General features: G+C 37.2%; 2 protein-coding genes across 3 annotated transcripts; one reads left to right on the top strand and one right to left on the bottom strand.

Moving 5' to 3' along the window:
• Window positions 1-268: 268 nt before the first annotated feature.
• On the top strand, window positions 269-2,552 carry LOC127797062 (phospholipase A1-Igamma1, chloroplastic-like). The gene is made up of 2 exons (XM_052329559.1): window positions 269-1,764; window positions 2,195-2,552. Exons 1-2 carry the CDS (start codon window positions 461-463, stop codon window positions 2,442-2,444), a joined length of 1,554 nt encoding a protein of 517 aa, XP_052185519.1. The 5' UTR covers window positions 269-460; the 3' UTR covers window positions 2,445-2,552.
• A 637-nt stretch (window positions 2,553-3,189) lies between these two features.
• On the bottom strand, window positions 3,190-13,868 carry LOC127797064 (dihydropyrimidinase). 2 transcript variants are annotated; one of them, XM_052329560.1, is made up of 13 exons: window positions 13,624-13,868; window positions 12,920-13,099; window positions 10,857-10,920; window positions 9,965-10,234; window positions 9,359-9,570; window positions 7,990-8,110; window positions 6,777-6,864; window positions 6,588-6,666; window positions 5,719-5,806; window positions 5,560-5,600; window positions 5,408-5,460; window positions 5,051-5,207; window positions 3,190-3,617 (listed from the first exon to the last, which is right to left on the bottom strand). In XM_052329560.1, the coding sequence occupies exons 1-13, from the start codon at window positions 13,723-13,725 to the stop codon at window positions 3,426-3,428; spliced, it is 1,647 nt and encodes a 548-aa protein (XP_052185520.1). In that variant the 5' UTR covers window positions 13,726-13,868; the 3' UTR covers window positions 3,190-3,425. The 2 variants fall into 2 exon arrangements, with proteins under 2 accessions (XP_052185520.1, XP_052185521.1); XM_052329561.1 differs by having other exon boundaries at window positions 10,857-10,908; window positions 13,624-13,867.

Below are 13,868 nucleotides of genomic sequence, written 5' to 3' on the forward strand. Positions count from 1 at the left end.
AAAATCTGATTATGTCAACTTCTTATAGGCTACTTGTCGGGGCAATTATTTGTTTGTTACTTTGGGTCGCAACCCAAGAATAAATAGTACTCGCAAGCTTAAATAATTATTATTTTTATTATTATTATGAGTTAGTGAGTTGGCATTAAATAAATAATTTTGAGGATCCACACACCACACGTAATTCACATGCATTGTTTGTTTATTATTATATTAAAATAGTAAGTAGCATATCATATCATATTTTAAGATTATTATTATTAACAATATTGTTTAGGGTTTGGACTGCTTTCTAATTCATTAATAATTCTTTTCTTTTAAAACGGCAAACACTACACCACCACCGACTCAGTCGCTCCGAGGATAATTCAGTAGGAGTACTGTGTGTACGTACGAATAGGAAGAGTTTTGAAAAGGAATGCGAATGGTATGAGCTAGCACTTTGCATATCTCCTCCGCCATGGCCGTATCTCCTTCCAACATGGCCACCATTCCCTTCAAACCGCGTCACCAAAACCACCTCCTCCTTCAGTCTCAGCCGCCGCTGCCACCCTTTTGCCAAAAATCTCCCCTCGGATTCTCACAGGAATCGCACCTACGCAGAAGAAGTAGAAGAAGTTCGCATGCAATCTTACAAGCCTCGTCCAAGACCAGCGACCTATCCTTACCTTCCACGGCGTCTCTAGCCGATCATCTGGAGATCGAGAAGGAAAAGAAATCCGACGAGCCACGATTAGCCGACTGCTGGAGAGAGATCCACGGCGAAGGCGATTGGGTCGGGATGCTCGATCCGTGTCACCCCGCTCTTCGATCGGAGCTCATCCGCTACGGCGAGATGGCGCAAGCCTGCTACGACGCCTTCGACTACGAGCCGTTCTCTAAGTACTGCGGTAGCTGCCGGTTCAGTCGCCTCGATTTCTTCAAGCTCCTCGGAATGGAGGATGCCGGCTACGAGGTCACGCGATACCTCTACGCTACATCCAACATCAACTTACCGAACTTCTTCAAGAAATCGCGGTGGCCTAAGGTGTGGAGCAAGAACGCCAACTGGATCGGCTACGTAGCCGTGTCGAACGAGGAAACTTCGAGGCGGTTGGGCCGCCGTGACATCGCCGTCGCCTGGCGGGGCACGGTGACGCGGCTCGAGTGGATCGCCGACTTGATGGACTTCCTGAAACCGGTTTCCTCCAACAAGATCCCCTGCCCCGACCCGACCGTCAAGGTTGAGTCGGGCTTTCTCGATCTCTACACCGACCGAAACGAGGAATGCCGATTCTGCAAGTACTCAGCCCGAGAACAGATCTTAACGGAGATAAGGAGATTGATCGAAATGTATCCAGATGAAGATCTGAGCATTACGATGACCGGCCATAGTTTGGGAAGCGCGTTGGCGATATTGAGCGGGTACGATATCGTTGAAGCGGCAGTGAATGTGATGGGAGATGGTCGGGTCGCACCCGTTTGCGTGTTCTCGTATTCGGGGCCTCGGGTAGGGAACGTGAGATTTAAGGAGCGGGTTGAGCTGCTAGAGCTGAAGGTGCTGAGAGTGGTGAATGTTCACGACGTGGTGCCGAAGTCGCCGGGATTCATTTTCAACGAGGCGGCGCCGCCGGTGCTGATGAAGGTGGCGAGGGGGCTGCCGTGGAGCTACTCCCACGTCGGGGTGGAGCTGGCGCTGGACCACCAGCACTCGCCGTTTCTGAAGCCCGCCGGCGACCTGGCTTGCGCCCACAATTTGGAGGCTCTCCTGCATTTGCTCGATGGGTAGGCAACTATTTTCCTTCAAATAACGAACGAGTTGTTTACTTTACACTATTATTATTATTTTAAATAATACTACTATTAACAACTTATTAATCAATTACTAAAATACACCTACACCTCTCACTTCAATCATTTAATGTCATTTACTTAAATCATTTAATGATGGGTGTATTGTTAATTTATTTAAATAATAAATATAAATATTTGAATAAATTATCAATACATTTCTCATTTAAATAATTTAACCAAAAATTTATTAATAATTAATTAATAAAATATTAATATAAGTGTCAATTAAGTACTCATTTATTTTTAACCCTCATAAAACTTTGTTAAATAAATGTTGAGAAATTCGTCTAATTGTATAAAATGTTAAAAAATATTTCGTGTAAAGTAAATTTTACGTATATTGTAATGTACGAAATGGCAGGTACCACGGGAAAGGGCGTAGATTTGCTCTGGCAAGTGGGCGGGACCCAGCCCTGGTAAACAAGGCCTGTGATTTTCTCAAGGATCACTACATGGTCCCACCAAACTGGAGGCAAGATCATAACAAGGGTATGATCAGGGACCCAGATGGCCGTTGGATCCAGCCTGAACGGCCCAGGATCGAGGACCACCCTGATGACATGCCGCAGCATCTCACCCAATTGGGCTTCCTTCACAACACCAATCCATAGCCAGAGTGTACAACATGACACTATGAAAATTCCATGTGCTTGTATAATTTCAACAATAAATGGATTTTGGCTTCTAAGAAGAATGATTGATTATTTCTTTTTGCTTCATAAAAGAAGAAAAATATTATTGGTATATTTTTATGTACATCTTAAGCTACATAAATATATACTAATGATAAAAAAGTCTCTTATGAGGTACATAGAGACGTGTGAGACGCGAGTTATTTTGGTCATAATATCCCTTTATGTAGTCCAAGATATATAAAAAGATTATACATTTAGCATGATTTATAAAGAAGTAGGAGTGACAACAAAGTAGTTCTATAAATATGACCCAAACATCTCTTATAAGTAAGATTCAAAAAAATGTTCTACGATATTTTACAAAATTACATAAGCACTTTACACTAATTTGTAATGTTTTATGAGGCACACATGTATTATTTTTATATTAGTTATAATGTATTTAAGATAAACTTAATTCTCGTACATTTACTCATATTCTAGAATCTTCTAGTAAAATATTTAAGAATGGTTTAATTATTTGATAAGGGAAAAATTTATATACAAAAGTGATCTCTAATGATATTATCATTTCATTTTTAATACAGGTAAGAACTTTTCTCTCTCTCTCTCTCTCTCATCCATAAAGTGTCGAAGTGTAAATGAATTACCCCACCACATGAGTAAACAAGTGTTAAAAAGTGTTAGTGAAATAACCTAAAAGAGTTGAGGCATTAAACCATGCCCAAATGAGAATAGTCGTAGATAAATATATACCCACATATATCTCTGGTTATTTAACTAAAATTAGAGTATTTCGAGACAAAATCCCGAAGATAAATTTTCTCATCAATTCACCCAAATCTATCTAGTGCCAAGTTTACAATCGATATGCAAGCAGCATTGCCGTCTGCATTTCTCTTGGCTTATTCTAGCTTAAACACTACATACCTTCATTGAGTTTTGCAATTCTGTTTCTCAACTTGTTGCTTTGAATCTCTTTACCGGAGCTCGCAGGGAAGATAGATATTTGGCGTCTGCTTTGTCAATTCCATCAAATATATAACCGAAAGGCGGCATTTCTATGTACTTTCCAGAGCCCGGAGCCACCTCCAGTCGGCCATTTTCCCAAACAATCCGCCCTCCAGCAATCGTTACTTCAACCCGTCCCTGAGAAAACACAAAAAGACCTGGTGAAACTTCTCGTGTAGTTTAGAAACAGATGGTTATCAGGGGAAGCTCGAGTATGAAGTTCCATGTTGTAAAATCAGTATACACTAATAACAATGTATCAAGCCTTAATTCCACAATATGTAGAGGGTGGGCTACATGAAATTTAGCTCCGCAATCATTTTTATCTATCACTAATGAAAATGTCAGGGAAAGAAGGGTACACCACCCAGTGAGTGCCAGCATAGTGATTTGACATTCAACGTTCTTTAAACAGTTAATAATAATGCAACAGTTCAACCTGCAACTGAACAGTGTTTTTATTGCCTAATATAGTACACATACGCATACATAAACGGGTAGGCTTACAGGATTGGTGATACTTCACCAAGGTGCAGTGTCCAAAAGTTACATAACGTTAGGTCACGTCTGATAAACAATGAGAAAAAAGACTGAATAGAACAAGTTGTTTAATTCTCAACCACCAACTTATCAAAAAGTTTTAAGTGGGTGGATTTATCTTTTATATTAATATTTTTACTCTGAATACAAGCAAAAGCAGAAACCGTTAAAGTTGAGCACAGTACATCTTATTCATCATGCAGAAACCATAGAAGTTGAGCACAGAATAAATTGTTCATGAGACGTGAGCCCAAGTCTGAGGAACAATGAGAAAAAGGGCAACGAATAGACAAAGTAAAACTAGAAGCGTCCACCCCTCTCCCACTCACAGAAAAAAAGAAGGAACACGACAAGAAAAACATGGTTTCCTTTTTTGTAGCTTTATCTGATAGAACTGCACAAAAGATGATAAGATTTATACTTTAAGAAGATAAGATTTATCTGATGGTTTCCTTTTTTGGTGTCCTATATCTATGATAAGATTTATACTTTAAAGTGATCAATCACTCACACATCTACACATTTCGTTTTTCTTTTATAGCTATTTCAACTGTAATTTCTCACACACAGTTTTACTTGGTCATAACTCAAAAAGCACACAAGTTTTTTAACACTCGGATCATATTAGACTTACACGGAAATAAGTCTACACCAACCTTGACCACTCAAATGATGCCCAGACCTCATGGATGAATCAATGATGAGAACCTAAATCACTGGACCCATTCAACGATAACAGCATGCAGCATCAGAGTTCTCAAAAACTCAACAAGTTCACCAATAAACCAGAGTAATCAAAGTAGATGAAACAAACAAATTAATAAAAAGCATCAATAAATAATCATGAATAGTAAACAGAATAATGGCTCTTTGCTTGGTTATGTAACAAATATCATCCCACTATACTTGGTCCTTTTAAGGACAAATGTAAAACTAAAGTGGTTGCTTTGATTTCGGTCTCGTCACATTTCTGATTAGTCAACTAACTCTATTAGTTATCAGCAGAAGGCACTGAATGATGAAAATGTTACCTTCCCCCTCCTTCCCTCATAGACATTTGTATCTGTTCTAGAGCGGTGAGTACTGGCACTTATTTCAAAGCTTGAATTTGGGTTGAGTATGATTATATCTGCATCCGATCCAACCAATATTGCTCCTTTCCTTGGATATATATTAAAGATCCTAGCACTGAACAGAGAGAAAATTTATAACATCCTACTTACAAGCACTTACCAAAATAGAAATTAGAATCATTTTATTAAAATAAGGATCTAGGAATGACATGTTGAGAAACATTATATTTTGAATTTTATTTCGCCATCTGTGGGCAATTTCAAGAAAATCCCATAGATTAGGCATTATCCAACTTTTCATTGTGACAGGCTTACCATTCTGTGCTTGTTAACCGGACATAATCAGTGACAGGTATCTGGCCAGATTCCTGGGGAAAAGATAATAATTCATAAGAATAAGCAATTCAGAGGACATTATACAGCTATTCTGTTTGCAAAGGTTGAGGTCAAATGTCATGGCAGCTTACCACCATTGTATCCCAAACTAGATGCATCCTCTCTTCAATACCTATAGATTTCCAGGAATGCCATGGAAATATTAGAAAGTAAAATAGCTTCAATAAACCTCTTATGCAGGTTGTAATAATTTACTTCACAGCTATAGAACCATTAAGAATCATAATTACCATTGACCCCATTTGGAATTTTGCGAAAATCATCAATCCCAAGAGCTTTCTGAGTGGAATTGAAGGTACAGTGATCCGTTCCTATTAGCTGCAATACATAATAAAGCATCATTATAATAAATTAACAGCTGTAGCACAAATTGCACTACCAAGGGAATGCCTAATTTAATTAGTTACACGCTATAGTTTTTAAAATTTTCTAATTTCAACTTACTAGCCTCCAACAACTTCAAACTAAATTATTGAGAAGCCTCAAGTTCAAGAGAAACAGATTACATGCAAAAAATTGTTGGGACTAAAAATAACAATATAAAATAAAATAATAATATTGCTTAGCAAGAAAAAAACAAAAACATATAAGAATATGAAAGATAAAGTTACTCTTCAGTCTCTTCTCCCTACCCACTTAAATGTTTAGATAACTTGGTAGTTAGCAATTTCGCATGGTACTACAGGTTCAAATGTCACTGTCAAATGAAATATTTAGATAGTTGTATGTGTCTGGCCGAATTGTGTTGTAAAGTCCTGCCACATGTGAGTGAGTGTTTGACAGTTTGAGAGTAAAAATATTAATGTAAAAGAAGATGCTATAAAAAACAAAGTCATCCTTCACTCAAATATCTTAAGCTTTTAGATGAGTTGAAAAATAACAATATCTTTTCTTTTTTTTTTGGCTCAGAGACAGTTAACAGTTTCACAAACATAAATTAACATAATTGATTTTAGAAGTAAAGAATGTCTAATATTTTTTCAACTAGAACAATGGGAGGATAGTGAGGGGAACATCACTACAATATTGGTTAGCACTGCAGCAATTGGGTGATCGGGGGGTGACTAGCATGCTATTTACAGCAATGATGGAGAAAAACCTGCAGAACTCCAGTTGAGAGGCCACCTTGGAGAGCCTTTCCATGTCCTAATGATCTAATAGGGGGGCTCATTACAAACCTGAAAGATGAAGGGACTGTGATGGTTCGCATGGAACAGGAACTAAATTATTAACAGCAAAAAATTTAGAAAAATATAGATATCATAAATTGAGAGAGAGAAATTCTTGCTTGGCAGCAGTTGTAAAATCAGGATCCCAGAGCCTGGAATCATCAAGGACTAATCCTGAAACAACTGCCTCCCCAGTAACCCTCTGCCCTGCAGTTAAAAATACCAAGAGTTCACTCCTGAAGTCCTAACATCCTTCCCGAAAGCATCTACTGATTTACAGTGGCATCTAGAGTCTTGGAGGCATTGAGTGGAACATCTCATCAAAAAGGGAAAAAATGAAATACAATAATATAATCAAGGAGCAATTTCTCAGACCTTAAAACCAGATTAAATAATCATATATTATGAGAAACAAAAAGAAACAATTCACCATTTAGTTGGCCAAAATATACACAACGATGGAATAAAACCACAGCAGCACAATAGGGAGCAGTGGTTCAATAATTTGAATCTACTTGATAGACAGGTTGTTGAAAAATGTGTTGGTGATGCCACTAAATCAGTCATTGAGTATCTATTGATCAGTTCAATAATTACTTTAATGATCAGATTCTTCCATTTTAACTCACCAAAACACCCCTATAAACCAAATAAAAAATACAGCATAACTAAAGTGAAGATGAGTGTATAGTCAAATTTGAAGATGGCCAAGAGATAAATTAGATCACAATTTAATTGCCATAGATTGATAGTCTATAAGAGGAAGATACTGCCTTGACTAACACAAAAGAAAGAAATATAGAATTAATGCATAATAGCCCTAAAATTAGTAGGATGGACGATGATTTGTGCTTATCGAAGACTGTAAATTGTCTGTACATAGTGATAACAGTAATCGAATAGAACATTTGAAAATTTGTGTAGTGAAACAAGCTTGTTACAGGGATGAATGACTTACAAGAACAATTAGGACAAGGAATAGATGGATCACCGAGTTGCTAAAACTGATCCTAACAATATTAGGAAAACTTGTCCAAGATGATCTAATCTAATTATGAGCAACACAGATCAACAAATGCAAGCAAATAAGTAAAAAAGCTTAAGGTTACAAGAATACAGGTTGAGGCTAATAGAGCAGTATGATTCCAAGAATCTAATATATAGGACACTGCTGTTAGCTGATTGATTTGCAGAATTCATGTAGCTGACATAAAGTTTGGAACTAAGGCTTTGTCATGTACAGAATGCTGCAAAATAAAAATATCAACTAGTCCATGTTGCTGAAAATGGTTGTGCCATAGAACTTGGACACAATAATCTCATAGTTCAAACCTGATTTCCGAGCTTTAGCTATTTCTTCCATTGCATCAATGCTCATAACATGGACAACATAGAGAGGTGTGTTCACAAAACCAGCCAAACGAATAGCTCGAGCCGTTGCTTCTCCTTCAAGCTGCATTAATTTAACTATGTCTAATCACACACTATAACCATAACCATAACCATAGCCTTCATGATTCCTCCAAAGAGTTGAAGCACAGAAGTGATAACAGCAATAAAATAAAAACTTCAGTGTACATTAAATAAAACCAAACACAAAATACAAAAAAAGCCAAACATGGACCTTCAATGTGTCAAAACGGTTGGTATCGTTAAATAGAAAACACAGGAGCACGAGATAAACCCAAACATCTTGTTGATACATGTAGAAAAATAAGTGTCATTTTGATGAGCCTCTCTTAACATTTTTTTTGTTACATCTCTTTCATGAATCATCAGAAAAGGAAAAGAGTTGACCCAACAGGAAGTACTTGGCAAATAAATCCTCCTGAAAGTACACTAGCACTCTAAAAAAAAAATGCGTACAGTAATGCTACTAAAAAAGCAGGAGAAACAGAGATGGAAAAAAAAATGGATTGTTGAGATTTTTGTTTCCCACAATGGGATTGATGCTTGATATGTTGTTGTTCAGATTTTTGTTTGTTTCCCATCAGAGTAGCTGAAATGTTTTGATCTCCTCAGAGAATGACACCAAATGGAAGTTGAAAACCAACATTCTAGTAATCCCTAGAAGCATAGTGAAATTCATTGAAAGACTAAGAAACATTTTTCTGAAAGAGAGTTGTTTTGCCACTCATTAGGAATGACTACAATAATTTAATTCTATTTTACATTTTTGTTAAATGAAAATATAAAATCATAATTTATTTAAGCAGAGAAATAAAGAGATGAAAATATTACTGTCATTTATACTCAGACTTTGCTATTAACTATAAAGGTAGCTCATTTATACACATTTAGAATCTTATAACTTTCCATTTTTGTTTTAAGATTAATTTGCTCAATCTCAATTTTAACAATTCTTATTTACATTGATTTCACTTCTGAATTGATTACTTGTGCCCTTATAAAAAAAAAGGTTGGATACACTACAGTACAACCATGTTCAACTGTTTAGTTTTTAAGTTAGATAATCATTTGCATAAGTTTTGGACCCTCAGTTTTTGTATTCAAACATTTTCATTGTTTTTTCATCTCTAATTGTTTCTGAAACTTTTCCATTTCAAAGATAACCAGAACAGGATGTTGGAATCAAAGTTGATCCTTGAACCCACCCATAAACCAAGGATATCAGAACAAAAGATCAATGCTGTTAACCAATATATTTTCAATGCAAAGGAGAATAAATCCTAGGATTTACTGCTGGGGGTCTCGAAAGTGCATGTCCCTCTGGACCAGTAATTCCAAGTTCAATCATCCTTTTCTGTCCTTCAAATACAGCATCTCCATTTTCAGCATGGACCATAGCCAAGGCACCAAGAGACTTGCACTTTTTAAGTCCTTCCAATAGAAGCTCATCATTTACCATAAAAGACCCCTTGTAGGCTAGGAAAAACTTAAAAGAGTTGATACCTACACATTTGCAGAAATAACTTGGTCAAAATTTTAGCCATATCTAAAAGAAATTGAGATAGCATAATTTACCATTATTCATATATTTCACACTTATCGTCAACCAAATTGTTGAGAGTAGGAATAATTTAAAGATGATATTTCTTCTCCAACATCTTAAACTTTTAAAAAAGTTGGTGGACGATAATTTAACATAATATCAAAGAAGGCAAGGTCTTATTCTCAAACCTCATTGCCATTCTAATATTTAAAATCTGCTTCCACATAAGGAGGCATGTTGAGAGGTAAAAAAACAATGCTTCTCGTCTCTCTAATAGTTTAAACTTCTACATGACTTCATGGTCAATAATTTAACACAGACTATAGAGTATCGACAAAAATTAGACACTTGTACCTTTCTCCTTAACCATGATTTCCATTTCTCTTGACACTGATTCATCCCATTTGGTTATGGCCATATGGAAACCATAATCCATGCACGACTTCTTGGCTTTTTCTACATAGGCTTCAAAACCAGCAGATAAACTTCCATTTGTTGGGATAACAAAGTCAATGTGCATTGTTGTTCCCCCTGCTAAAGCAGCAGATTGACCACTGAAGAAGTCATCAATGGACCTGGAACCCATAAACTCCATTGCTAGGTGAGCATGAGGATCAATTCCTCCTGTCACCATCATAAGGGAAATTGTAATCACAATAAAGGAATTTCATTGTTAACACAAAAAACTAGTGAAATTTCATTGTTATCTGAAAAGTATATCGTTGGTTTACTCCAGAAATAACCTCAACATCAGACTCATGAGGTAATAGACTGAATTATTACTTTTAAAATAGAAAATGAAAACACCACCAGACAAAATTATCCTCTTCCTCTCATGTAAAGACTGGGAGACCAATTTGATTCCCTATAAAAGTGAAATCCAACAAGCAGGAAATCAAACTGATCATCTGAAAACCAAGCTAGGCTTGATATTACCATATCTGTAGACCCATCTAAAGACAGGGATAAAGTTGATATGTTTGCTATTTGAGCATAACATAAGATGATAGTGTTAGTTCATCTACAAAATGTAATAATCTTAAAAGGTAACAAGTTACCTTAATTGAGCACAAAATTGTGCACATTCAATATAAGCATTAGCATGAAAGATTCTTCACAAATACCATTGCAAAAGATTATGGAAGTCTTAAACTACTACGAAGCTTTAAATTTTGGGAATTTAAACATAGTAGACAACTATTATGTACCCAACTATTATGCACCCAATTAAAAATTGAAGTTTCACCTGGCATGACAAACTTTCCAGTGGCATCAAGCACAGTCACATTGCTGCCAACCTGCAGATGGTACTCAATAAACATGAAAACACAAAAATTAAACACACAATTGAAAACACATGAAGAAGTAAAAGATGCATTCTAAATATTGATTCAACAATTGAAGAAACATACAAACAAAAAATGGGGGGGGGGGGGGGGTGGTTAAGCATGGCACAAACATTAGTTGTGTTCATGAGATGCATTTAAGGCCTCGGGAAAACTTACCCTGTATGCTTTGAGTAGCACATGAGGATTGAAAAGGTAACTTTAACAACTCACAAATTTCAATCTAACAAGAAGGTCTGAGATGTCACAACCCTGAGGGCATTTATGTAATAAAGCACTGTAGGTGCATTAGATATTGTACCCAAGAGCTGGAGCAAATGGCTCTCCCTAGCACAGTGGTGGTATAACACGAGCTACCACAACTCCATCAAGAAGGCCCCCTTTAAGGCATTATTTGGGTACAAGACTCCCACACTACCAACAGTGATGAACTATCCGGAAGCACATATGACTGCTAGGGAATATCTAAAAAGTAGGCAAGAGATGCTTATCCTACTCAAGAAGGAGCTTACTACCGCAAGAAACAAAATGAAGCAAATCACAAACTGTAAGAGGAGTGAACAGAGCTTCAATGTAGAGGACTAGGTGTTTCTGAAAGTGAAAAGATTCTTGCAACACTATTTTTCTACAACACCCCTGTCCAAATTAAGTCCAAAATATTTTGGACCCTTCCTCATAATTGAAAGGGTGGGTAAGGTGGCCTACAAGCTACAGTTGCCTGAGGGAATGGAGAGCCACCCGATGTTCCATGTGTCCCTCTTGAAGAAATTGGTGGAACCTACTACTATTGTCAGCCCTTACCTGCCGCTAGTGGATGAGGATGTGGAACCCTGAGTCATCCTGGATAGAAGGGTAATTCATCAAGGAGCCGTACCCCTCATTCAGGTGTTGGTGCAGTGGTCTCACTTACACTCGGAGAATACCACATGGGAATATCTCCCGTAGTTGTTGAAACAATATCCACGAGTTGCTCAACTACTTACCTTCCTGGGGGACAAGGAAGATTCTAAAGGGAGGGGACTGTCACGACCCTGAGGGCATTTATGCAATAAAGCACTGTAGGTGCATCAAATATTGTACCCAGCGGTTGCCGTTCATGGTATTTGTACCTATTCGATTACGCCTAACTAACTGAGGTGATAGCCTATAAAGGTATTGTAAAAGAGGACGAGAACTATTAATGAGAAATTGGTTCTTTCCCTCTCTTTTCTCTCTCTAGTTCTCCCTCTTTCAAATTCTCCCTCCATTCTTCTCTGTCCATTATTCTCAGAATTAGCCACACCTCAGATTTGAGGTGTGACATGAGAATAGTAATAGGCAGGGTAGAGAGGATACTTCCTGCATCTTGGCTTTGAAATGGCATAGTTGGCAGAGCATATAACACACTTCAAGTCCAGTTTTAGGATCTGTTGTTAGTTAACTGTCAGTATAATGGCATTATTTCTGGTAGAAAACTTGGTCATTTGAAATGTAAACAACAATATATCGAACATTTATCCCACTATTTGAGGTCAGCTATATTAATTCTGGCTCACTTCTATATGGCCATACTTTTTGTAAGGCACTTATACCTCATATTATTTGAAATGCAACACTATCCTTTAACTGAGTAGTCCCTTAATCAATTGAGAAGTATATCATACTTCAATAATTTAATATTTTAGGTAATCTGTCCATAATATTATCTTCTTACACGGTTAACCTATTTTAGTTAGTAAGATATTCCACCAGCCTGTAAAATAAACCAATGATAGTTGCTGAGGAAGCTAGTTAACAAAATGCTAACAAAATCCCAATGTAACAAAAAATAAAACCAGGCTAACATTAGCGGTAAAAATTCCATTAACATTGCAACACAATCAAAATTCATTGGGAAGTCAATGCTGTCACATTTTGTTACAGAAAAATCCTAAACTGAAACCCATCACACATTAAATTCAGGAGTGTGCACTAGGGAATAAACCTTGAGATTAGGCTTGACAGCAACAATAATCCCATCCTCTACATACACATCAGCAATCTCTTGATGATGAGCATTCACAACTGTTCCTCCCTTTATCAAAATCTTTGATGGTGATGACCACTGAGATGAAGATGAGATTCCACAGTCTGGATAACCATAACTAGTCCCAGCTTCACAAAACTGTTAACAAAGAATTTCCAGATCTTTTAGTAGAAAGTTAAAACCAAAATTCCCAGTTTCACTGTTAAGAAATAGAAGCAACATTTTAAAACCCCAAACTTCATCTTCATAATTTTCATCCTCTTGGAGTTTCAACAAACAAACAACTCCATTCAAAAAAGCCTAGTTCAGCTCTCAGACGCACTTCGAGTTGACTTTCTACAGACTAAAGTCACATGAAATAAGCATCTTATATTTTCTTTCCTTTCCAAAATATCAAACCGATAGAGTCACATGCGTCCAAGCATGCCGTTTCATTACCCAAAGGGAGAGAAGCATATCAACAGCCTCCTCCCAACTATTCAATCCCACTAAAAGCATCTCCACTAGCTAAACTGTTGATTCCTTTTTCTCAATCAGATTTTCCCAAATTCAGAACAAATGAAAGATTAACCTTGACCAATCGAGCGAACGATAAAGGATTACTACGAACTCTAAAATAAACGAAAAAAAGTCGATTTAGAAACAGAAAAATGTCCCGGTACCTGATTGCTGGATTCTGTAATCGGCGGAAAGAATGAGAGCAGCAGAACGACGAACAAACTGAAATGGATCACCGTCTGAGTTCCGATGAAATTCCCGCCCATTACGACGACGCAGTGGATAGAATCTGATCGGAGAGACTGTGTTTGGGTTCGGAATAGAACAAGAGAAGTGTTTGAATATTACTGGCACGGCATTTCAGAAGCTCACTCCTCAGAAGTCAGAAATCGCCACCTTTGAAGTCCAC

This window comes from Diospyros lotus, chromosome 3, assembly GCF_014633365.1.
Source record: "Diospyros lotus cultivar Yz01 chromosome 3, ASM1463336v1, whole genome shotgun sequence".
NCBI classification, from domain to species: domain Eukaryota; kingdom Viridiplantae; phylum Streptophyta; class Magnoliopsida; order Ericales; family Ebenaceae; genus Diospyros; species Diospyros lotus.

What these genes read in the sequence shown, in the direction of transcription:
- LOC127797062 (XM_052329559.1), top strand. Translation starts at nt 461, where the DNA reads ATGGCCGTATCTCCTTCCAACATGGCCACCATTCCCTTCAAACCGCGT. An exon ending in CTCCTGCATTTGCTCGATGG is followed by an intron (nt 1,765 to 2,194) that starts GTAGGCAACTAT and finishes ACGAAATGGCAG; the next exon opens with GTACCACGGGAAAGGGCGTA.
- LOC127797064 (XM_052329560.1), bottom strand. Translation starts at nt 13,725, where the DNA reads ATGGGCGGGAATTTCATCGGAACTCAGACGGTGATCCATTTCAGTTTG. An exon ending in AGCTAAAGCTCGGAAATCAG is followed by an intron (nt 6,865 to 7,989) that starts GTTTGAACTATG and finishes TTTTAACTGCAG; the next exon opens with GGCAGAGGGTTACTGGGGAG. An exon ending in CGGTTAACAAGCACAGAATG is followed by an intron (nt 5,208 to 5,407) that starts GTAAGCCTGTCA and finishes CTCTCTGTTCAG; the next exon opens with TGCTAGGATCTTTAATATAT.